This window comes from Adiantum capillus-veneris, chromosome 8 (assembly GCF_014529385.1).
Source record: "Adiantum capillus-veneris isolate H3 chromosome 8, ASM1452938v2, whole genome shotgun sequence".
NCBI classification, from domain to species: domain Eukaryota; kingdom Viridiplantae; phylum Streptophyta; class Polypodiopsida; order Polypodiales; family Pteridaceae; genus Adiantum; species Adiantum capillus-veneris.
This window is the reverse complement of record NC_140938.1, coordinates 66,297,720-66,321,873: the sequence shown is the minus strand read 5'-3', so window position 1 is coordinate 66,321,873 and position 24,154 is coordinate 66,297,720. Positions and strand designations below refer to the sequence as shown.

Genomic DNA, 24,154 nt, shown 5'->3' with positions numbered 1-24,154 from the left:
GCAGTATCTATAGCAACTCACAATGATCTATCTTCTATGATAGATGAGTATGCTATTGATTTCAAGGATATAATCTCAGCCCTTGCCTTAGGGAAGAAAGAAGAACCGTTTACCTTGCAGGATGGTTACCTTCTCCATGGAAATAGGCTATGTGTTACTAACTTCCTTTGTGAGAAAGTAATGTATGAATAACATAGAGCTCACAGAGAGAATGGTCGGAACATCTCGCGAGTAATGTGAGAGAGTGTTGAGACATAGAAAGCAAGGGGTAGGAGATGGTGAGCAATAATTATGTTGAGAGATGTATTTAGAGAGAGATATGTTCTGTTGCCTTGTGATATATGGAAAACAGAGAGAGAGAGAGAGAGAGAGAGAGAGGGGGGGGGGGGGGAACCTTCGGCATTTAGTATTTTGAGTTAAAGCAAATTATGTACTAGCCTCTCTAAAAATGGAATAATATTAAAAAAAAGCTCTCTCTAATAATCTCTAGAGCAAGCATTTATAGAAAATACAACATACATAAAGAAAATCTCTCTCCAAAGCTTGCTCAAAAGCTCGTTTGACCAAAATTAGCATATGCTAGTTACATGGCTCACCATTATGCTTATATAGCAAAGTTTGAGCAAGATGTAGAGCTCGCATGTTTTGAGGGTGTTGTCAGAAATGCAAAGTGGAAGCAAGCTATGGATGAGAAGATGCATGCCCTTGATAAAAATAAGAGATGGACTTGGTCCCATTTTCACAAGGCAAAAATATGTTTTTGCTATAATTGGGTCTATAATGATAAACATAATGCAGATTGTATAGTGAGCATGTATAAGCTACATTGGTAGCAAAAGGATATGCACAAACATATAGGATTGATTCTAAGGAAACATTCAATCCCATAGCTAAGATGGCTACCATCATCCATGCTAATATTATAGTGGGCGCTTCAAAGGGTTTGATCTTGCATTAGATGGATGTAAAGAATGCATTCTCGCACGATGACTTGCAAGAAGAGGTGTATATGGAGCAACCACATGGATATGAAGATGTGATTGACCCCAAATATGCATGTAACCTAAAGATAGCTTTTCATGAAAGGAGTGAAGCATATTTGGTAGACATCGGTTCTTGTATGACTAATGTGGACACTCACCCGCCACTCATTACATGATAGGAGAATGAGGAAGGTATTGTTAATATACCATGGAAGATTTGGGCGAGTTGTGGTACTTTTGGAACATTGAGACTATACACATGAAAGAGGGTTTATGGTTGTCACATAGGCAACATTTGTTGGATATGTTGTCAAAGTATGGTATGACTAATTGTAAACCTATTCACATGCCCTCGGATTAGAATTTCAAGGTAAGAGATGATGTGGCTGATCTTCTTGAGACCGACACCATGCACATGAAGATTTTGGATAGCTTGATCTACTTGACAATTTCGAGGTCATATTTGTGCCCCATAGTTGGATTATAGATTCGGCCATTTCAGAATACTCAAGAAGGTAGACACAGTTGCCTATAGCCACATTTACCTCCTAACTTGTATGTCAACTTAGTGTTTCATGATGTGAGTCGTTTGAAGAAATGGCTCAACACTACCAATAATGTGGCTAATACAGTTGTATTTGTAGTCTTCATTGAGCCTCTAATTCAATCCCATGAGCTAGAACTATGAATGAACAATGTAGGAAACATCATGTTAGAAAACAAATACTTGCCAAGTGGAAGATAGACTTAAAGAGGGCTCCACTGAGGAAAACATTATTGTTCTCAAGAAGAGATCTCCCACTTTTGTTTTTGAGGATGTAAATGTTTCCAAAAGGGGGGTGGGCTCTCATGATGTAAGTCTTGTGGGAGGCAACACCCCTAACACTCTTTGCTAGGGTACGACCCGGTCTCTTTTCGCACCATCCATGTGCGACATGGCACAAAAGAAGAAGAAGAGAATTTTAATGTCGTAGGAAACTATTTCAAGAGACCTTAAAGGTCTACTGACGAGGAGAGTTGAACTCAACACCTGTTATTCAAGAGGGAATTGACATAACCAATCTACCACACTTGGGTGATAGAAAGGTTATACCATTTTCCTCTTTTTATTAGCACACACACACCCACACACACACACACACCCGAGAAGAAGAGAATTTTAACGTCGTAGGAAACTATCCCAAGAGACCTTAAAGGTCTACTGACGAGGAGAGTTGAACTCAACACCTGTTATTCAAGAGGGAATTGACATAACCAATCTACCACACTTGGGTGATAGAAAGGTTATACCATTTTCCTCTTTTTATTAGCACACACACACCCACACACACACACACACCCGAGAAGAAGAGAATTTTAACGTCGTAGGAAACTATCCCAAGAGACCTTAAAGGTCTACCCGACGAGGACAGTTGAACTCAACACCTGTTATTCAAGAGGGAATGGCATAACCAATCTACCACACTTGGGTGATAGAAAGGTTATACCATTTTCCTCTTTTTATTAGCACGCACACACCCACACACACACCCGACAAGAAGAGAATTTTAACATCGTAGGAAACTATCCCAAGAGACCTTAAAGGTCTATCCCACGAGGAGAATTGAACTCAACACCTGTTTTCACGAGGTGAAAGACATTGGCAATCTACCACACTTGGCAATTTGTTATGTAATTGAGGATGCATTTGATCATAACTTGGGCTTCACACTTCACCAATCGACAATGCTGCAGAGTGCTTTTCAAATTAATTCCATTTTACGTGAAAAACGTCTCTGCACGCTCGTAATGAAAACTGAGAAGCAGCTGCGTTAGGGCAGCTCTGCTCGTCGCAGGCATGTGAGACGGCGGACTCGTTATGAGAAGAAGAGGAGCCACAGCCTTGCGAGATGGGTTCTTCGCGCATCTTCGGAAATGGAAGAAGATTGATGTGATTTTGGAAATCATTGAGAAGCGCACCCACGAGTCCGAGCTAGCAGACGCCTTGAGCCCTTTCTCTGCCTCCCTGCAACCCTCTCTTGTTTGTAAAGTGCTCAAGCGTGTGCGAACCGTAAGAGCTGCTACAGGTTTCTTTGGCTGGGCAGGCCAGCAACGTAACTACCGACACAATGTGCAAGCATATGCTGCCCTTATTGATATCCTGTGCAAGGCCAAAGACATCAGGGGCATTGCTTACTACGTTGAGGAAATGAAGAGTGCGGGCATTGTGGGTGATGCTGAATTGTACTGCAAGCTCATCTCAATTTATGGTCGTCTTGGCATGTTGCAAGAAGCAGAGAGAACCTTCAACTATATGAGACGCTTGCAACAGGAGCCTTCGCTTATTGCATATACCATCCTTATTCACCGCCTTGTCAAAGCTAATTATGTCAAGAGAGCTGAGGAGGTCTTCCGGGACATGATAAACATAGGAGGTTGTCCTGACCAGGTTCTCTACAGCGTGCTTATGGATGGCTATGGTAGGCTAGGGCGATTGGAAGACGTGCTGAAAGTTCTAATAGAGATGATAGAAATAGGTTTTTACCCCCCTGACAAAGTCACATACACTACTATTGTTTCTAGCTTCTGTGATGCTGGAAAGATAGATGAGGCAGAGTGGTTTATCAAAGAAGCCGTGGATCATGAGGTAGGGCTGGATACTGCTCTGTGCAATGCTCTTTTGGGCGGGTTATGCAAGACTTCCAAATTTGAAAAAGCTAGTGAGCTTGTGAAAGTGATGGAAGTGACAGAATTGAAACCAAATGAAAGAACCTACAATATACTTATTGATGGATTTTGCAAGGTAGGGAGGTTAGATGATGCAATAAAAATTATGGATGTCATGGAGGAAAAAGGTTGTCTTCCGAGTACAACAACTTTCACTATTCTAGTAGATTACTACTGTAAATTGCAGGACCTTGACAAATGCTTTGTCATCCTGGAGAAAATGTATTCCCTCAACTGTGCTCCAGATGCCCCTCTCTATAACTCTTTGCTTTCTGCTTTGTGTAAAGGTGGACGAATAGAGGCTGCCGGCCAGATGTTTGAAAGGCAAGTAAAAGGCACCTTTTCTCCAGCTAATACTATCATTGAAAGCTTTTGTAAGGGTATGCCTCTAGGCGAAGCAGCAGAGACTGTCATAAGTATGATTGAGAAGGTCTGCAAGACAAGCATGGTGACTTATGGAACACTAATCAATTGGCTTTGCAAATCTAACAAGCTAGATGAAGCACTTGCCTTATCATCGAAGGTGGAGGAAAAAGGATTTTTATGGAATGCAGTGATATACAACACCTTGATTGCTCATCTTTGCAGAGCTCAACGCATAGTTGATGCAAGAGCTATGCTAAAAAGGATGTGGGACACTGGTTGTAATCCAAATGCAAGAACTTTCACTGCGTACATGTGGGGTCTTTGCAATGCTGGCAAGCTGGTTGAGTTATTTGAAGTGTTACAGGTAATGGTCGAGAATGGTAGTGCTCCGGATGAGGTTACCTACAGGGCGATTGTCCAATCTCTTCACAGGGGAAGGCTTGTAGACAATGCCTGTAAAATGCTTGTAGAAAAGCTACAAGTTCAGGATTCTAGAATGACTGAAATCTATGAGCAACTACACAGTATGTTAGTTGAAATGCAAGGTGTTGACAAAGACTCGAGGGAGAAGTCTGATGGCTAAAAGAGACTGGATCTGTTCATGAGAAATGCGTGCGTCTTCGAATATGGCATGTTCTTGGGACTGCATAAGGTGCTCCATTTTAACAGCTGTCAATCTTCGAATATGGCTTGTTTTGGGGCTGCATAAGGTGCTCCAGCTGTCAATTTGGTGCGACTCATGTTACTTGCCTCATGATTTAGATTTTCTCTGTGTAGCTTCTCTGCTTACTGCTTTCTCTGCTCCACATGACTTTGGAGGGTGCTGCTTCGCAATGTTGCTGTGTATTGTATAGGTCTTGGAGTAAGCAGCCTATGGCTAGATTGTGGATGTGGAATCTTGTTCAGCAGTGCAAAGGATTCAGCTGAGTCAGGCATTGATGACATTTGTCTTAGCTCTATGCATGAAAGAGCTAATTGTGCTTCTTGCTTTGTGGATGAGGACAACAAGTTTGTCCTCTTTCAATGGTGAATTTGGGTTTTTCCAGGATTCATCTAGGGCCCATGCATGGTGCGTTCCAAATTGTATGAGTACACATGTACATTATATCGCGAAGTTTTGTCCTTTTTGGGTTGAGATTGACTGGGATCATGTAAATTGTTCATATCAAGTGGCGCCTACGACCCATGAGTTGCCTTTTTGTGGTATAGAGATGCATTTGTTTAGTGGTAGGTTTTACGGGTAGTTTGCATCTCTGTACACTGTGACTATGGGACTCATTCTGTTTCAATTTTGAAGATCGAGAAAGGTATTCATATGACTGGTCATTTCGGAGCCATGACCTGTCTCAAAAATCCTCTCTCATTCTTCGACACAAAAGGAAACTTGGAACACCTAAAACACCACAACACAAACGTTTTTTTTTTTTTTTGCATCCTGTTTTATATTCCCGATAATTTCTTGGGCTTCTCTAGAAAAATGGAATCGATGTACTGTTTTTCTTCTTTGTCTGCACGTGAGAACTACATTGTGCATGCTTTCCTTTGGCTATCGGAATTTCTTTTTCTGGCCAGGGTAACAGGGCTGACATACTAAGGCCTGTGGGGATGCCATAGACACTTGTCCCCATGAAGTCATACACTAATGAAGACTTCTGTTCAAACATCAAGGTGGCATATAGGATGAATGTAATATAAACCTCCAAGGCACTGAATAATGCCTTGTACTGATTTGAAAAAGTTTGAAAACATATATGGCAGAGCTCCGCCTCTTCCCTGCAAGACTTGACTGCAGTATCCCACTGTCTGCGAAGGGTGTTCAGAAGCTCTGATCATTTGCTGGTGAGTGTGTCAGCCGAGGTAGAAAGCTCATGACGCAAGTGTTGAGCCTTCCAAATCATCCAGAGGGTAGTAGCACATTGGTTGAGAAAATATCTTCAGTAGATGCAGTCAAATATCTTCCGTAGAGCAGTTTAAAAGCATGAATAGTATAGGGCAGCATATCCAATGTGCCGTGTTTGAAGTGCAGCAGAACCAGCAAACTGCATCCCATGTCACATTACCAGACTAAACGCACTGCCTGCTAAACCATAAGGGCATACCTTCAACAGTTTTTTTACTCTTGTCCGTCCAGAGTGAACAACCAATATGTTGGTTATGGCGAGTATTACCAGCCCAAATCCCTTCTGGCAAGCCAGCATGACCTAACATTCATTCAAAATATGATATCTGATGCTGCTGATCCCAAGACACCGTAGCAAAGACTGAAACTGAGTCAAGAATGCATGAGACAGTCCTACTACATCTAGCCCATGGCAAAATTGGGTAGGCATATACTGTCACAAATGGATGACGAGGCACAACCCTAGGACTCCAATGGGGAAGAGGGATTATTGGCTGGTTGTGGGCACCCACAAAATGCAAGACCGATCTGGACGTTGGCACCCAGAAAACAGGGTGGAATTTGCAGCGGATTTTACGGAAATTCATACAGTGGTGATGTGGCAGATTTTTGGCAGCAGTTGGGTTTTTGGAATTATCAAATCATTTAGCTTTTAGTTGTTAAAAGCAAGGGCCTCAAGCCTGTAAAAGAAGGCCAAGGGAGATTTATTACATACTCAGTCGAGGTGGGCTCTCTCTGCCAGTTGTAACCTGCGAAGACCAAATTAAAGAAATGCTGGAAGGGGCGCCAGGTTTGGGGCCAATGCTTTTGGGAGTGAGCTCCTCCAGACTGTTTTTTAGATTAGTTGTGATCAGGTGCTGAAGTCTGTTCCAGTTGTTCTTATATTATATATTTGGCACGCGGTGCCGACAGTGGTTACAGTGGTATCAGAGCTTGAGTCGTTTGCATTGATGGATTCTGCTGAGTGTGTACAGTTTCTCATCCACGAATTGCACAACATACTTTTGAGGCATCCTTGGCGAAGTTATATAACGATTCTGTATTACCCTCTGGCATCTGACAACTTCAGAGGTTCCTCTCATCAGTTTATAGATGTTTCTATTCCTACGGGAGGAGTTTGTAGCAGGGCTACAGAGTCGCAGGCATTGGACAGATAGTTAGTTGTAGTTGGGTCGAGTCCACACTGAATGGACTTTTGCTTGGGCAGTGACATGTGGCAGGCATACGGGTGGTGGTCTAGTGGACGCGGGGCCAGACCACCATGACCACAGTTTTGAGATAGTCTTAGCTGGATTAGATATTTGTGAGCCATTGGTGGCTCTTTATGGTTGTATATATCCATAGCTGCTTTGGGCTTTAGGGATTATCTACTTTGTGTGGTCAGTCGTCTAGAGTCTATCATCTTGAGTTATACACAGCACGTTTGCACCATCCTTGCACAGTTGAGCCTCGACACCCCATTGTACCTATGGGTTCTTGGCTGGAGCTGAGTGTGCTGTCATGCCAGAGTCTGTACGGGTTTCTTTGAGTTAGTCGAGTCCATATGTTCAAGTTCTATTGTTGATGTCTTTGCGTTGTTGCTCTGTTGTTCCTGCTTCCTGTGTTGTTATTCTGTTGGAGTGAGATGTCACACACATTGCACTGAAGAGCACCCACTGTAGAGAGCATGACACCTCTGTTGTTCCTGCTTCCTGTGTTGTCATTCTGTTGGAGTGAGATGTCACGCACATTGCACTGAAGAGCACCCACTGTAGAGAGCATGACACCTCTGTTGTTCTTGCTTCCTGTGTTGTTATTCTGTTGGAGTGAGATGTCACGCACATTGCACTGAAGAGCACCCACTGTAGAGAGCATGACACATTATCTCCGCTACCGGTGCTCTCATTTTTGGCACGCTTGGTGGGACCTCAAGTGAAGTCTCATTCCATCGAAAGTCGAGTCGAGGAGCTACCTGGTTTCAGCTCCTTGTATCACTCGATTTGTTTGCACAGGTCTCGGCGTGCCTCAGCTTGGTCCCGTCTAGTTTTCCCTCGACCTACTTAGTTTTCAACCTGCTTGTCTAGACCTGCTTGACTAGTCTCTCGTCCTGGTCTAGTAGTCTCTGGGCTGGGGCGAGTCCTCTCTCGTCCAGGTCTAGCCAAGAGGTCTAGGCACTCGCGGTGGTCTAGTGGAGTCTGGACCAGTGTGCAGTAAGTTATAGGTCTTCGTCCCCTAAGCTTGGGTGGGCTTTTGGTTACTGCATGACACATACAAGGCAGTTAAAAGAGCGACAAAGCACACTACTAAGTTATTTGAAGTACTATCACAGGAAGCGTCAACTCTTTGTGCCAGGCGGAAGTCCACCAGCCCCATTACCCCTACCTTCCCACTCAACCAGTTCTACACTTCTCCAATCACCCCCATTAATAAACTTCTCATCCACTGTGTTACAGCAATCTCCAGTGCAACAAGCTCTTGCGCAGACAGCCATGGAGGAGCTCACAAGCCTTCTAGCTAAGGTGAATATTAAGTTTCCAACTTTCAAGGGTCTCTCCACAGAGGATGCGGACGACCATGCCCGGAGGTTTGTTTCTCTCTGCAGAGGTCGTGGCCTCAACCAAGAAGATGCCTACTCAGTACTCTTCCCATCTACCTTGGATGGATTAGCAGACAAGTGGTACAGTCAGTTTGCAGAGAACCACTTTACTACTTGGTCCACATTAAGACAACAATTTTGTGAAGCTTTTAGACAAGGCGACTTCCAAGAAAAGGTTCTGGATGAGTTGGCCAACTTGATGCTTTAGCCCAAAGAGACTTTTGCAAAACTCATGACCCGAACAAAGTTTCTAGTCGCCAAGCTTCCTCGGCAACCAGGTGAGTTTATGGTCAAGAAATGGGTAGAGAAGGCTCTTCCAAAGACTTCTTAGTAAAAACTCAGAGAGAATCTACGACCTGACGCCAACTTGGAGGAGTTTGTTGCTGCTGCTACTAGGATAGAGGGGGCAAGGAAGCTGTTTACCGACTCTTCTCATGTCGAGATTGCCTCTGTACTCTTGGAAAGTCCATCTAACCCTTTGACTTCTTTATGTAGGGAACTTGAAGCCCTAAAACTACAACGCGCTCTTCAAGAGGAAAAATCAATCTCTCTCAGAGTGGAGAGGCCCCCACATCACGAGGCTTTGAATCAAATCAAGAGAGAGCTAGAAGAGCTTAGGTCTCAGTAGGAGACTAAGGCTATGGTATGGTGTAGCTCATGCCGCTCTCCAGGACACCCTCCACCCTCCACAGGACTGCCCCCTTCGCGCTTATTGCCACTTCTGCAAAAAGTCTGGACATGAAGACAAGGATTGCTACTATATCAAGGGATTGCGGCAAATACAACAAAGTCTCGGTCCTTCTCTCCTACAAGGGCTAGCACCAACATCCAATATGGTTTCCTACTATGGCCATCTAAACTACATGCCACCTTTGCTCAATACCCCTATTGTCCAAGGTATGTCAAGTACTTTTCCGTCTCAAAATTTGTATCATACCCATGGTCCCTCAGCCCCTCAGAGCTTCTACACCTCAGCTTCCAACTCCATGCAACAAGAGTACGGACCACCTCGTCCCCTGTTTCGTCTATCAAGTCGGCCCATCTTATGCTACAAATATGGAGAATATTGGCATTACCAAAGCAAATGTCCTTTACCTGAAGGGTCTCCTCCTTGCCGTCATTGCCCGGAGTCTAAGGACCACTAGAGTAAGGATTGTCCCAAGCAAAGGGCATCCTCATCTTCAGGCTCAACTCAAAACCAACAAGAATTCACATTCTCGAAGATCAATCTGATCGTAGTGAACACCATCCCTCAGCCATCACCTACTACTCATGCGGTTAGGCCACAACAAGTGGGGGAGCCCGTTGGCGTCCTCACTCGGGCACAAAGAGAAGCTCTTGGTCTGAGCTTACCAATAAGTCCATCTTGTCCATCTCCACTTCCACAACCTGACCCAACTGACGAGCCCTTCATTGGTGCTAAGAGCAGGCCAACCTCTATGCTATCTGACATTGATGGAGCCTTCTTGGAAGTAGTGGCTGACTTGCAACATGTCGAAGTTCCAAAGGAAGCCCAGATTGAAGGAGCTAAGCCCACAGCGGAACCCATCTTGAAGAACACCTTTCAGCAAGTGTCACTTTACGATATGCTCCGGCGCGATGCAAACCTCAAAAGTGACACCCTCTCAGTCATTCAGTCTCTGTACCCGGGTGCAGGGCCTAGTGGCGGGCACCTTCCCGTACAGCCCTCAGAGTCTTACATGATTTCCTATCCAGCCGCTCACCTCACCGATTACAAAAGTCCTCGTCTCACTGTATCTATTCTTGGGTACAAATTCTCCGACGTTATAGTCGATGGTGGATCTGGGATCAATCTGATGCCAGAGTTCACTATGTTGGCTTTAGGTGTGCAGTCTACCCGCCCTGCTCCATTCACTGTTACATTTGCCGACCAGAGGACAGTCTATCCAGTGGGCATAGTAGACAAGGTGCCTCTAAAGGTACAAGACTTCACCTTTAGCTTGGATTTTGTGGCGGTCAGTCTTCCCCAAGTGGAGGGAGGATTATTGGTAGACCATGTGTCACGATTGTGATTATGTTAAAGTATTACATCTACTCCTAGTTGCAAATACGCGAAGTGCCATACCAAGGAGGACCCTTGCGCTTGGATGGTCACACCCGTTTGCCCAAGAGACGTGCCTCTTCGCCAAAAGCCGCACTCCTTTGACGACTGGTCACACCCCTTCACTCTACGGGTGCGAATCTTCGCCCAATGGTTGCAGCTCTTCGCTGAAAGGATGTGTCTTTACGTTCGAAGTCATGTCTCTTCACCAGGAGACGTGTCTTTTCATTTGTCTTTTCGTTTCCTATATAAGGAGCCCTTGTATCACACATTCAATTAATCAACACAGAGTCTTCTATGTCTTGTTTCTGAGTACAGTTCATCATGAGTTTAAGTACTTAATTGAAGATTAGAACCTAGAATCCTTACAGTGGTATCAAAGCAATTTTTTTCCCCGCTCCCGAAGGTTGTGAGCCTCTTACCCTTGCCGCTACACTCTACGCTCTCCCGGCATTGCATGGAAGCAACAGAAAGATGGTACACACACATACGACAATATGAGGTAACTTAAATTTATTCTATTCCAATTATATACATAAAGGACACAGATGCAGATGTGGTGTACGGGAGTGCCACGTACCCAACCTCTTCATCGGGTGGTGTCCTTTCGGGATTGCGCTCGCACCTCTTCATGTGAAAGGATGGCACCTCTTCACCTTGCTGGCACCCATGCGCATACAGCCCCGGCATCCCTTCCTTCCCTTGTTGCCCCTTGCGCACCCGTTTCCCTGCATAGGCTAAAACATTGGACTGCTTATTCTGCACTGGCTGGGCTGATTATTCTTCACACGCTTGGCTGAGTTTTTTGCAAGCGTTGGGCTGCTGATGAGAATTGAAACGCTGGACTGAAATTGCACCTTTTCGTTGGCATCCCCTTACGTAAACAGCCAGCAGCGTATATGTTTAAACGCTATCGACCAAATATAACAATCAGCCAGCGATCTCTTCATTGGCACGCTGCTGCTTCTCTCTGTTCCTCCAACATTGGCCTAGAGTGCACTTTTTGCGCACGGTACAATTCGCCATCACGGCCAACGAAGTCTTCGATGTGCCCATTCCGTAAATTTTGTATATAGACCAAGTCCCCGAAGAAGCAGTACCGGCGAATTCCCTCCGAGGATTCGCAGGTCCTCCCGTCCCAGAAGGAGTACCCGTCCCAGAACTTGCCCTTGCACTTGCTCGAGAGTTCCTTTTGAGGAATCACCATGCCGACATCACAAGACGACGTCGAACAGTCGGAAGACGCCCTCGCTCTCATTAAGGAGCAGATGGCCACACTTTCCACAAGTCTCGTATCACTTCACACTCGCTTGGATCAGATGCAGACGCAAAACACTTCTCGAAGTCGTCCTGCTGCTTCTCAGACTACAAGTGCTGGTTCAACACCTTCGTCTGAAGCTTCAATGGACAAACCAAATGAACCAGATCCAACTGACGAGGTAGACAATCGCGAACTTCAATTACTTTACAAGATTTTTAATGCTGCACAGAAGAAGAAGCTTGATGTTAAACTGCCGGAACCATACAATGGTCGTTGCGACAAGCGCGTGTTGGACCAATGACTGTTCAAAATGGAGGTCTACTTGTCCAACGCGGACTTAGTCGAAAGTAAAAAAGTTGCACTTGCTAGTTCTCTGCTCAAGGACACATCATTTCTTTGGTGGCAACGACGGGTTGCTGATGATAAACACACACCTTCTTGGGATAAATTCCGGCGTGCTATTCGCAAGGCATTCGAACTTGCCAATGCGGATTTTCATGCCCGGTTCTCTCTTCACGGCCTGAGCCAAACAGGTTCCTTGGCCGCGTACATCACAGAGTTCCAACGGCTAACTTTGGAGATAGAGATCCTTAGTCCCTCTGATAAACTTCACAGCTTTATCGACGGACTCGAACCCAACCTGAAGGATGATGTGCACAAATACAACCCTTGGATGCTGCAATTGCCTATGTGGAGCGTCTTGGCGATAATCGACGCCCTACACGGAATCTTCTCCTTGGTGAAAGATCTTCAAATAACGCTCGCTTTCACAGCACGATCGCAGAGGCAGTTATAGCCAAAGTCAGCAACATCAGTCTTGGTTCAGACAGCATGCCACAGCATCTTATTCAGCTTCAAGGTTCTATTCTCAAGATCGACAATCTCAAAGCAAATCCTCTTCAAATGTTCCTCCACTTAATCGTGGTAAAGGACGTGATTTTTCTCAAGACCGGCATTTCAACACTCAGCAAGGCTCTTCATCAAATGCATCTTTGACTTCAAAAAAGGAAGGATTATGTACAATTTGCGGTGGTGACCATAGATATTATCAATGTCCAAAGAGACCAAATCCGTATAATTTGAAAAGAAATTCCAACGCGGAAACATCATCGAATTCTGAACAACCAGATTTTGCTAAGGATAAAGGAAAATCTGTGGTCAATACGATTGATGTCTCAGAGGATACGACTATTCTTATGAAGCATGCTCAGTGCAATTCTTCAGTTTTGGAGCCCCTCTCAAAGCAAGTTTTGCGTCTTCTTGGAAATGTCAATGGTCGCTCCATCAACATTTTGGTAGACAACGGATGCTCTAATAATTTCGTCAGCACTCAGATAGTTTAGCAGCTTGGTTTGCCAACTCAAAAGACATCTCACTTATATGATGTGGAATTAGCAGATGGATCAATTTTGACTTGTGATCGGACAGTTCGACAGTTGCAGTTCGAGATTCAAACTTATGCAAATCAATTGGATTTCAAAGTCATGCCTTTATCTTATTACGACACGATTCTTGGTCAGCATTGGTTATTCGAGTATGATCTCGCAATTAGCTTTCAAGGACATACTATCAATTTGTTCAAAGATGGACGTGAACTGGTTTTAGACGGGCTTTATCATGCGGAACGAGTGATTCAAGCCTCACGTGTACTAGTAAACGACATGATACAGAGGATTATGAAGCAAATATGATCTCCGATGCAGATGCAAAAATTCTAATTGATGAATTTTTGAATTCATTAACTTCTTTTGAATCAATTGCTGAAGACAAATTCAAGCAAGAAGTTTTTCCAAGTGATACTTCGTTACCAAACAGAGATAAGGACATAGTTGTCGATTTGGAGTCTGAAGACGACTATGCTTTCTTTGATTCTTTGTTAGATGATGATATGCCAATTGCAAGTCATGAATTGACAGTTTCTGAAGATGATTATGAAGAATTTTGGGATTCATTATTGGAGGATGATTACACTCTCTAGCCAAAATCTCTCCAGTGATTACTAAAGTTGAAGTTATCCCATCTGAAGAATGTCTTGAGAAGATTTCCTCTTCGCCAAATATTTCACAGTTATTGGAAGATCTTAGACCAGAAAATTTACATCGCATGAAGGATTTTGAAGATCAATCTCTTGTTGTAGTCAATCTGATTATGCCAAATTCCTCTAAAAAGTCTTTGAATAATGCAATGACATGGGATTTAGCAATCAAAGCAAAAAGGTTTCGCAAGAAGCAAAGGTTGAAGACAAAGGTTTCAGATAACTCAAAGACTGAAGATTTTCGGAAATTCAATGCTTTTCCAGAGTTCTATCAAAAATCAGAAGTCATTTCTTTGACACAGGCTCTTATTTAAATGGGAGGGAATGTCACGATTGTGACTATGTTGTAGTATTACATCTACTCCTAGTTGCAAATATGCGAAGTGCCATACCAAGGAGGACCCCTGTGCTTGGATGGTCACGCCCCTTCGCCCAAGAGACGTGTCTCTTCGCCAAAAGCCACACTCCTTCGACAACTGGTCACACCACCTTCGCTCTACGGGTGCAGCTCTTCGCCAAAAGGATGTGTCTTTACGTCTAAAGTCATGTCTCTTCACCAGGAGAAGTGTCTTTTCATTTGTTTCTCTTCGTCTCCTATATAAGGAGTCCTTGTATCACACATTCAATCAATCAACACAGAGTCTTCTAAGTCCTGTTTCTGAGTACAATTCAAGTTTCTTAAGTCTTAATCATGAGTTTAAGTACTTAATTGAGGATTAGTACCTAGAATCATTACACCATGGTTGCGGCACACTAAGGCACTTCATGATTGGGGAAACGACACCATGTGGATACATACTTCTGGCTCCCCATGCAACCAATTCGCCTCGAAGGAGGCATGGATCCAATAGTTTATCACAGCTCTTTGTCAGTACAGTCCAACCCCGACCTCAAGCAGCCTACCCCACCTGACGGGTCTGACAAAGACCTACTGCAGTGGTTGGAAGCTACCACACCGATGCCGTGCTATGTGGTCTCTATTCAAGCCTTGCCTGTGGATACACCTCTTTTATGGATCCTCAGGGTGAAACCAGTGACCCAAGTCATCTAGAAGAAAGTGTGCCAGTCCCAGAAGCAAGTGTGTCAGTCCCTGATGATCATGCTTCAAGTGTCTCCCTGTTGGAAGTCGTCGGCCTTGGTGAACCTATAACACATCATAGAAGGGGAAAGAAATCTCCTCTACAGGAGTTTGCCAATGTTCACCTCTTCCCTTAACATCCCCTGGGTCTGACGCCTCGCCTACTCAAAAGCACTTTGCTGTGTCTGAAGACTTACCCTTCGAGAAGCTTCCACCAAGATGGTTACAAGAAGAGCATGCGGAGTTTCCAATCGATCAGACACTAGCCCATGATGTCTCAAAGCTCCAAGAGGCAGCGCCCTCCCCAACTACACCTCCTGTCATGTTGCTGAAGATGAGTGCTCCGAACCGTTCTCAAGGGATCCTTTTACTTACGGAAGGGAGAACCTTCCGTTCCTTTAGTGAGAGAGTGCAAATGATCACAAACAAAGTGGCAAACTGTGTGAATGAAGGTGCTGAGACTGAGAGATAGAGAGAGAAGAATACGACACCAAAATGTTTTCAAACCCTCCTCCGAAGGCCCCATTCTCTATGGTGAGAGCGGTCTACTATTGATTGCACAAATATAATGCTATGGACTTGCCGACGATGAGGACGACGACGAGATGGGCTGAAATCTGAAAATGCTAATGGTTGAAATCTGCAAATCTTTATCTGTTGAATTCTGACTCTCTGACTCTATGTCGGTGACGACGGCGATGACGACGATGCAACGACAACCCCAAAGTTCTCTCTTAACCGGTGGGTAACCTCTTTGACGAGCATTAAGCACTTTTTCTCCAAACCGGACTGCGTACCTGTGACCATCCTCATCAGCTTGACCTACAGCCCACCCAATACCTGTCAGACTAGTGTCAACGGTTAAGATCACTGGCCTTCCACACTTATAGTCAGCCTTGAGAGGTAAGAGCCTTGAGAAGCATTGTTTTCAATTTTCTGATGGCCATCGTATGAGCTTCTTCCCATACAAACCTTTTACCCTTCTTTAGCAATTGATAAAGCACCTCTGCAACATAAGCAAAGTGCGGCAACCAAATACTATAAAATACACATGCACACAAAAACCTCCGAACCTCATTGACCGATGTGCATGTTTCTTTCATCTTTTGTATAGCTTCGACTGTAGCTCGACTTGATCATCTTCTATCTAGACCACACATATGCCCCACAATTAAAACCTCTTTAGCACCAAAAACTGATTTTGGCCCTAAAAGTATCAAGTTAACTTCTTCAAGCCTAGATAAAATAGCATCACAGTCAGCAATATGATAGGCAACAAACTGCCGGCACCCCCTCTAGTCTTTTACCTCTTCTTTGAACCCTTCTTCACATCCTTTGATTGGCAGATTATCGATAAATGGCATAGTAACATGAGGAATAAAATCCCTTAGCACCTTATTCATACCATTCATCATATTAGCTACAGAGTTAGTAGCACCCTGTGGTAGAGTGCACATCCTTACCAACCCGAGAGGTGTACGCATTGTAGTAAGATCCCTACTCTCCAAAGCAAGCTGAAGCTGATCATATCCTGAGTAAAGATTACCCATAGAGTAGATGGATCTTCTTGTAAAAGCTTCAGCAAACTCATCCACAATTGGACCTGTACCCACATTGGGGATTGTTACTTTATTGACTGGTTGCATATCCTGAATGAACCTTAGCATACCATTCTTCTTTGGAATAGTAAACCACCAATTAGAGTATAGTGCGCATGATGGTTCCAAAATGCCCATCCTTATCTTCTCATAAGCAAATCAATGAGCTTTGTCAAGTGAGCTTTGGGTACTGGAATAGGGCGTAAAATCCATGGCATATGAGGAACAGTAAATATAACCATAGGAGAAACAACATTTGGATCTGCACATCCAATGTCACCTGGCTCAAAAGCAAAGGCTTTACCATGTTTTCCAAGCATCTCCCGGAATTATTTGATCTCCTCTTTAGTAAGGAAATCCTCCTCTCCAATCTTCAGCTGCTTCAATGTCTCTTCAGTGAACTTATGCCCAATGTTCTTTGGATCTCTCAATATAGGCTGGCGAGAAGCTTTCTCCATTACACCATCACTTCCTTCTGGCAAAGGTGTAGCCACCGGCCTCACCTCTTTGCAACAGATTTATATTTTGTCTCTACCTATACTTCAACTGCTTCATCCAAATCCTCCTTTATATGTTAGTGCTTCATATAAATCAAGTCCTTCATACATGTCCATTGAATGCACTTTAACAATGTCAGTTCCACTTTGTAACGTGTATTGCACAATATCCTCTATAGTATCCACATAAGAGACCTCTTCAAAGATTCCTGAAATCACATCATCCGGTTCAAGCACATCACATCCTTGCAATTCACTTTGAATACCTGACACGTATTGTTTTTCTCATTTAGGTAGCTCATTAAACTTTCTGTATGACACCGAACCCTCGGATCTTAACCCCAAAACCCCTGAAGAGAAAGTCTCTCTTTGCGAGAGCTTTCCCACCTCCGTACCACCATAGTCCCGCTTTATAGTGGCACCCCGAGAAAATCCTGTGAAAACCTGTGTTCTTTGAACTCTTGGCGTATCTTCGGCAATGGATGATCACGTAGGATATCTTTGTTTCTAACATGATCTACACACACAGTCAAAAACTGAACAACCCTTTTACTATCCCTGCTCCGGATCCTTGCATAGGCTGAGCCATCATCTAACACCTTTGTTTCCATATGCACAACCATAATGTAGAGTTGTCCCAATATGAGTGGATAGGACGAATGCTCCTGTATAAAATTTTTGTGTGCATCACAAACATCCCCAATGGTTACCTTAACATTTGCACATTCACCATAAAGATTCCATGGAAGCATTTTGGCAGCTCAAATCCGCCAAATGTGATCAACATCAATAGGCTATTTCTCTTTCTTGTGCAAGCTCTTTGCCATAAGATTGATTTCTGACCCATGGTCCACAAGTGCTAAAACTCGCTCTTCAATGTCCCCAAGCTTCACAATGGTTTTTGTCGTTGCTCTGGCCCAATGAGTCCTAGAAAAGTGACTCCTGGGCACAATTTCCTCATCCCATCATCATTAAAATGAACATGCCTTACCTCATCTATAATTGGATTTGAAACCACCACTTCCTTTGACTTTTTATCTTCAAATGCCTCTTCATAAGCTGCCAAAATTGACTCAATGTGATGGATCATTTGGCTTTTAACCGCATCAGGTTTCTACTCACTTGGTATTTGTTGTTTTTGTTTAATGATGTCAATAATCTCCCCATGAAACTCACGCTTGGCAATTCCCAAGATGTCACCCAACGTGAGCTCCACCTTGCTATTGAGAATGCGCTCTTCAAAAACCTCCTTTAGATCTGTAGCCAACTCATTGTCAGATTTCAGCTCATAGGAAGGTCCCTTGGGCTTACCTTGCTTCTTATCTTTTGATGCCTCATCCATAACCTCTTCAGGAGAAGGTTTGGGAACAGGCCCCTCATCTTGCTTACTGCTAAATCTGGTTGCTCTTTTTGATGGTCCTGCAATATCTTCATCTCTTTTGCGCTTCTCTTCTACTATGGCTTCATTAGCTTGAGACCTGGCAATAAATGGATATACTGAAAGTGAATCTACCGGATATGGCCATCCTATAGTTTCCCTAATGCAATTTCCAACCTGACATAATTTTCCATGAGTCACCTTGCCTGCTTCTGCAGTCTTCAAAGCATAGGGCCACAACTCACCTTTAGTTCTTGCACCTTCATCATCTGCATTATTGTATACCTGCAACCCATATGTAGTTGCTTCTATCATAGCAACATTCCTTTGCTAACTTCTTCATACCACCTATCCCAAATTCAAGCGGAGAAGCTCACCTCTTGCTTTGAGATGAATCTTCTTGTCTTTCCAAAAGACCACATTTTTCTTGTAAACTTCATCAAAATCTTCATAGTCTTTGCGGTCATGATCTTTACTGTCACATCACATGCAACAGTCATCCCAATCCTTGTGTGGAGGTTGTTGCCTGGGCTTTGAAGTGGAACCCTTGGTGCCTACCTCTTCAAGCTTAGTTGCTTTCAAATTTAGATTTAATTCTTGTATACCTTTGATCAACTCGTCAAGAACTGGCTCCTCTAATTTTTGTTCCCCAGAGGCTGGCTTCTCCTTAGTTTCCTCATCTATTGTCTCCATGGGATCAACCACAATCAGCTTATCCACCCTCATTTGTCGCTTTACAATCATGTTGACTGCTTTAGAAACCAACTTCCAATCAGATGTTAAGCCCAACTCACTTGTTGAATCCTCAAGTAGCTGCACCAAGCTCTTTTGAAGCCATGAATAACTCGACCCGTTCTGGTTTCAATGACCGTTGCTCTCCTATACATAGCTGCTCAAATTTCTTTTGAAATTCTCATAGCAACTCTCGTGCAGATAAGTCCTTGTTTTTCCAGTTGGATCCACTTCTTGCTTAGTTGCCCTTTGAGAATCTTCAAGGAAATACTCCTCCTGTAATGCCTTTTTAAAATTCTGCTAGTTTGGTCCTTGTGCAACCTGTATCTCCCCAATTCGAGCCCTAAGCTCTGGTACGACAATCAAGTGAAAACCTTCAACTGTTGCATGATCATCAATCCCATTATCCTCCATGGATTGCTCATAAACTCTTCCCTTCGCTATTTACCCTCATGTTGACATGCCCTGATTACTTCTTTATCCACCAAAGTCAAGAGGGAACGTTCTTGTTTGAAACCCTCAAGGTAGAGAGAGCTTCTTTCATGCCATGGTTCCTCGCCGAGCTTGTTGACGTTTGCTTGCTTCACTAAGTCGACAAAGAGAGACGGATTGCGAGTGAGCTTAGTTGAGAGAGAGAGAGAGAGAGAGAGAGAGAGAGAGAGAGAGAGAGAGAGAGAGAGAGAGAGAGAGCTTTGAAGCCCTCGAAGCCATGGGCTTATTTCTCTTCATGCGGGCTTCATTCCCCTTCTCGCCTCGTGCCTTGTAAGCCTCAAGATAGCTTGTTGAGAGAGGGAACAAGGGCCTGACTCTTCCGAGGTTGAGTGAAAGAGAGAGGGAGAGAGTGAGAGTCCGCCCTCGTCAAGAGAGGGCACGAGATCCTTACCTTCTCCCCCGCTTCTTCTCCTTCCAGGGCTCCCCTCCCTTCGTTCCTCCACAAAACGTGGTTAGCCCCTCCTGATCTCCTCGATCATGCCACAATTCCCGTGTTGCTTCATGGGGGGAGAGAGAGAGAGAGAGAGAGAGAGAGAGAGAGAGAGAGAGAGAGAGAGAGAGAGAGAGAGAGAGAGAGAGAGAGAGAGAGAGAGAGAGAGAGAGAGAGAGAGCTTCGGTTCGGCTCTCCTCCCTTCCTCTTCGTTCCCTTCCTCCTTCGTTCTTACAAGCCTTATCTCCTTTCCTTATACCTTTAAACCCCCCCCTCCCTGTCACAAGACGGGCACCACTTGCCAATAGAAAAGTACAGACTGAACAAACTTTTAGCACTTCAATAACAACTGAATTGAGAGAGAGAGAGAGACGACACGCGACACGGAGTGGCGAAATTCCACCCCAGAGAGTATTGGCCCCAAACCTTGGCACCCCTTTCGGTATTTCTTTATATTGCATCAACAAAGTACAAGCCGGTACTCCAGACTCTGCACCTTCTCCAGGAAGCATGCCAGAGAATGAGCCCTTTGCACATATTTAAAGGCCCTTGGCCTATGAAAAGCAGTTTACATGAAAAGCCTTCAAACTCAAAAGCTTTTGGTCCAAAAGCAATGCCAAAAAGTTGCCAGCGTAAATCACGGAATTCCGTACAATTGCCATGTCAGCACTGTTAGCGCGTTTTGCGAAAATCTGCCACATTAGCACTGTCAGCAGAATTTCAAGTTTTTTGTACAGTTGCCACGTCATTAGTTTCTGTGCAAGTGAGGGTCCAGCTTTATTTTTAATTCCTTTATGTCTCTTGGGGCCCCATCGGACGGGGTCCTCATAAGTTGATAGGACTTTTTCTTCTGTTACTTGTTCTTCTTAGGGTTTTAAGCCCCTCGGCCAAGATCTGCCAGTTGGCTCCATTCTTCAGGGCTTTGACACGTCAGTTTCTGCGCAAGTGAGGGTCCATCTTTATTTTTAATTCCTCTATGTCTCTTGGGGCCCCATCGGACAAGGTCCCCATAAGTTGGTAGGACTTCTTCTTGTGTTACTTGTTCTTCTTAGGGTTTAGGCCCCTCGGCCAAGATTTGCCAATTGGCTCCATTGTTCAGGGCTTTGACACGTCAGCAGTTTGTGACATTCCCCCTAAGCAACGACGGCGCCGTCGTTGCTAGGTGGGAAGCGAAGAGATGATGTGGCAGGCCGACTATAGCACCACACCAAAACTACTAGGAGCAGGGACAAAGAGAGGCGCCAGGACATATTGAGCAAGGTTTCCTTCTAATGCGAGCTCATCCGAGCGCTATATGGCTCTGCGCGAGTGCTCCTTGCTCCCACCACGCTGTTGCTGCGTCTGCATGCTGTTTTCGTTTCTTTTTCCCCTCCTATTCACACTCATTAAACCCCCTTCCCTCTTACATTGGGCGGCCGGTTTAATTTGGCCCTTGAGCGGCCATTTAACTCATTGGGAGGGCGGCCCTCAAAGGGAACCACATTTGGCATGCACTTCGACCAAGGCTTTGCATACACCAACCTTCTCGTGAATTCTCTTTCCTTAAGGTACAAATTTAGGTGAGTGTATTCGGAAAAAGACCTTTCCTTCGGATCCAGTGAAAATAGCCCAGAGCTCCTTTGCCGCAGCCATTTTGAGCATATCTAACAACATTTTGAATCGGAATCTCATCAAGAACTTTATGTGCTTTCGTAACGGCACCACATTTGGTATATGCATCGGCCAAAACATTACGGAGCTTCCATAAATGTTGACCAAAGCAATGCCGAGCTCCATTATTATCAACCAAGCATTGTGAATCACCACATTTCGCATACATACCGTCCACCGTAGTGCTAAGCACAACTCTGAAAGCATACCCTGTACCGATGCACTACAAAAGATGACATGTTGGACAAGATGCTCCTTGACCGCTTATTGCCCTATTACGTGCACCGCATCCAGAACCTGGTCCAAAGCCAAAAACTCCTAGTCGGCACACTCACCGAGGCGACCAAACTGATACGAAATTGGCCCCCAATGAAACTTAAAACTGCCAATATCTTGGCAACAAGAGCTCTGATTGTTGATCTGAAATGACCGACGTGCTCCACAAGATGAGCACTTTAGGCTTATGCATTCACTTCATCCCTGATCCCTCATCTGCAATTGCCCAATCTGGTACAGATCTGCAATCAATCCCCACTTCAAACAGATCTACAATGTGCTGTTTGCTAAAGGTTTAGCGCGTGACCCAGAGAAGATAGTGGCCATCTTTAAGTTACCTCCTCCCATGAACCCCAAAGGTGTTTAGAGCTTTGTAGGCCACACAAGCTATCATCGCAGGTTTATACGCATGTATGCATAGGTGGCTCAATCATTGACCCCACTCGCCAGTGCTACTGTACCCTTTCAATGGTCAAAATCCGAGGCTGAAGCATTTGCATACCTCAAAAAACGTCTCATTGAAGCACTTATTCTAGTTGCCCTTGATTGGTCTCTCCCTTTTCATGTGCATACAGATGTCAGTCAACTGGTTGTGGGTGCTGTGCTGACTCAGCCTAGTAAGGAGTTCAACCTGGATCGCCTTGTTCACTATGCAAGTCGACTGCTCACCAAAGCAGAGCGTAACTACAGCACCACAGAAAGGGAAGGTTTGGCTATTGTGTATGCTCTACAAAAATTTCGTCACTATTTATTAGGGGTCCACTTTACAATTATTAATGATCACCATGCCCTGCGCTATCTGCTTAATAAGCCGCAAGTTGCAGGTCGAGTATGGCAGTGGCTGCTCTTATTTCAAGAGTTTGATTTCGAAGTGTTACTACGACCCAACAAACATCATGGCTGACCCCCTATCTCGCATTCAAAAAGGTGAAGCAGCTACAGGGGTTGCGGATGACTTTCCCGATAGTAGTCTCTTTAAGGTGGATACCACTCCGGAATGGTACGGCGATGTCTTGCATTTGCTATCTACTGGCCTGTACCCAGAAAATGTGTCTCCCCTGCAGAAGTGAAGATTGTTGTTGAAGTCTAGGCCATTCACTCTGATTGGAGGCCACCTCTACAAGTCAGGATTAGATGGTGTTCTGAGGCGGTGTGTCTCCCCTCATGAAGTTGAGCATATTCTAGAGGATGCCCACAGTGGTCCCACTGGTGGCCATTACCCTGGTCACATCACCGCCCAGAAGATTCTATAGAGTGGTCTATGGTGGCCCTATGTTTTTCGGGATGCAATTGCTTATGTGAAAATCTGTGATGTGTGTCAATGTTGTGGACCTAAATCAAGCAAGCAATCCAACTGTCCTCTACAGGTCTCTAGGGCATGGCTGCCCTTTGAGAGATGGGGCATAGATTTTGTGAGTACAATTGCTCCCCCGACCCAATTAGGTAACTGGAAGTATTTGCTGGTGGCTACAGATTGTGCAACCAAGTGGGTAGAGGTACTGGCGACAACTGATTGCATTCGCAATATTGTAGCCAAGTTTCTGTATGAAAATATTTTGTGCAAGTTTGGATGTCCCCTGGAGATCACCAGTGATAGGGGCAATCACTTTGTCAATGAGATGATTTTAACCTTGCTCGCCAACTACAAGATTTTTCATCGTTTATCTTGTGCCTATTACCCTAGAGCAAATGGGCAGGCCGAGAGCACTAACAAGGTTCTGATAGCCCTTCTGCGGAAAGCATGTCATCTCCATCCGGCGTCTTGGGCTCAAGCTATCCACGGCACCCTTTGGGCATACCAAACTTCTTTCAAAGCTGCAACCAATCACATCCCATTTCATTTAGCCTTTGGTTTGGAAGCCATAGCCCCGTTCGAATTCAACTCAGGATCTCCTCGAGTAGGCCGTCTGCGTGCTAATGGGGGTATGGAGGCCACCTCTGTTTCTCGTCTCTCCCTATTGGACAAAAACTTCCGTTTGGCTTCTCAGGCTCTTGAAGTAGAGCAACTTCGTCGTAAGGCGTGGCATGATCTCCATCTCCGAAAGCCAAAAATTATGCAAGGCTCACCAGTGCTACTTTATTAAGCTCGATATCAGAAAAAAGCAAAGAAGTTGGTCCCAGCTTGGCAAAGGACC

General features: G+C 44.5%; 2 protein-coding genes across 2 annotated transcripts in view; both read left to right on the top strand.

Annotated features, from left to right (window-relative positions):
• The window catches only part of LOC147452278 (transcription initiation factor TFIID subunit 13-like), a 187,258-nt gene that overhangs the window by 129,250 nt on the left and 33,854 nt on the right, over positions 1–24,154 (top strand). The gene's annotated exons all lie outside the window — the stretch shown is intronic.
• On the top strand, positions 2,689–7,286 carry LOC147452279 (uncharacterized). Its single transcript, XM_086518029.1, has one exon. The coding sequence runs from the start codon at positions 2,842–2,844 to the stop codon at positions 4,636–4,638; it is 1,797 nt and encodes a 598-aa protein (XP_086374155.1). The 5' UTR covers positions 2,689–2,841; the 3' UTR covers positions 4,639–7,286.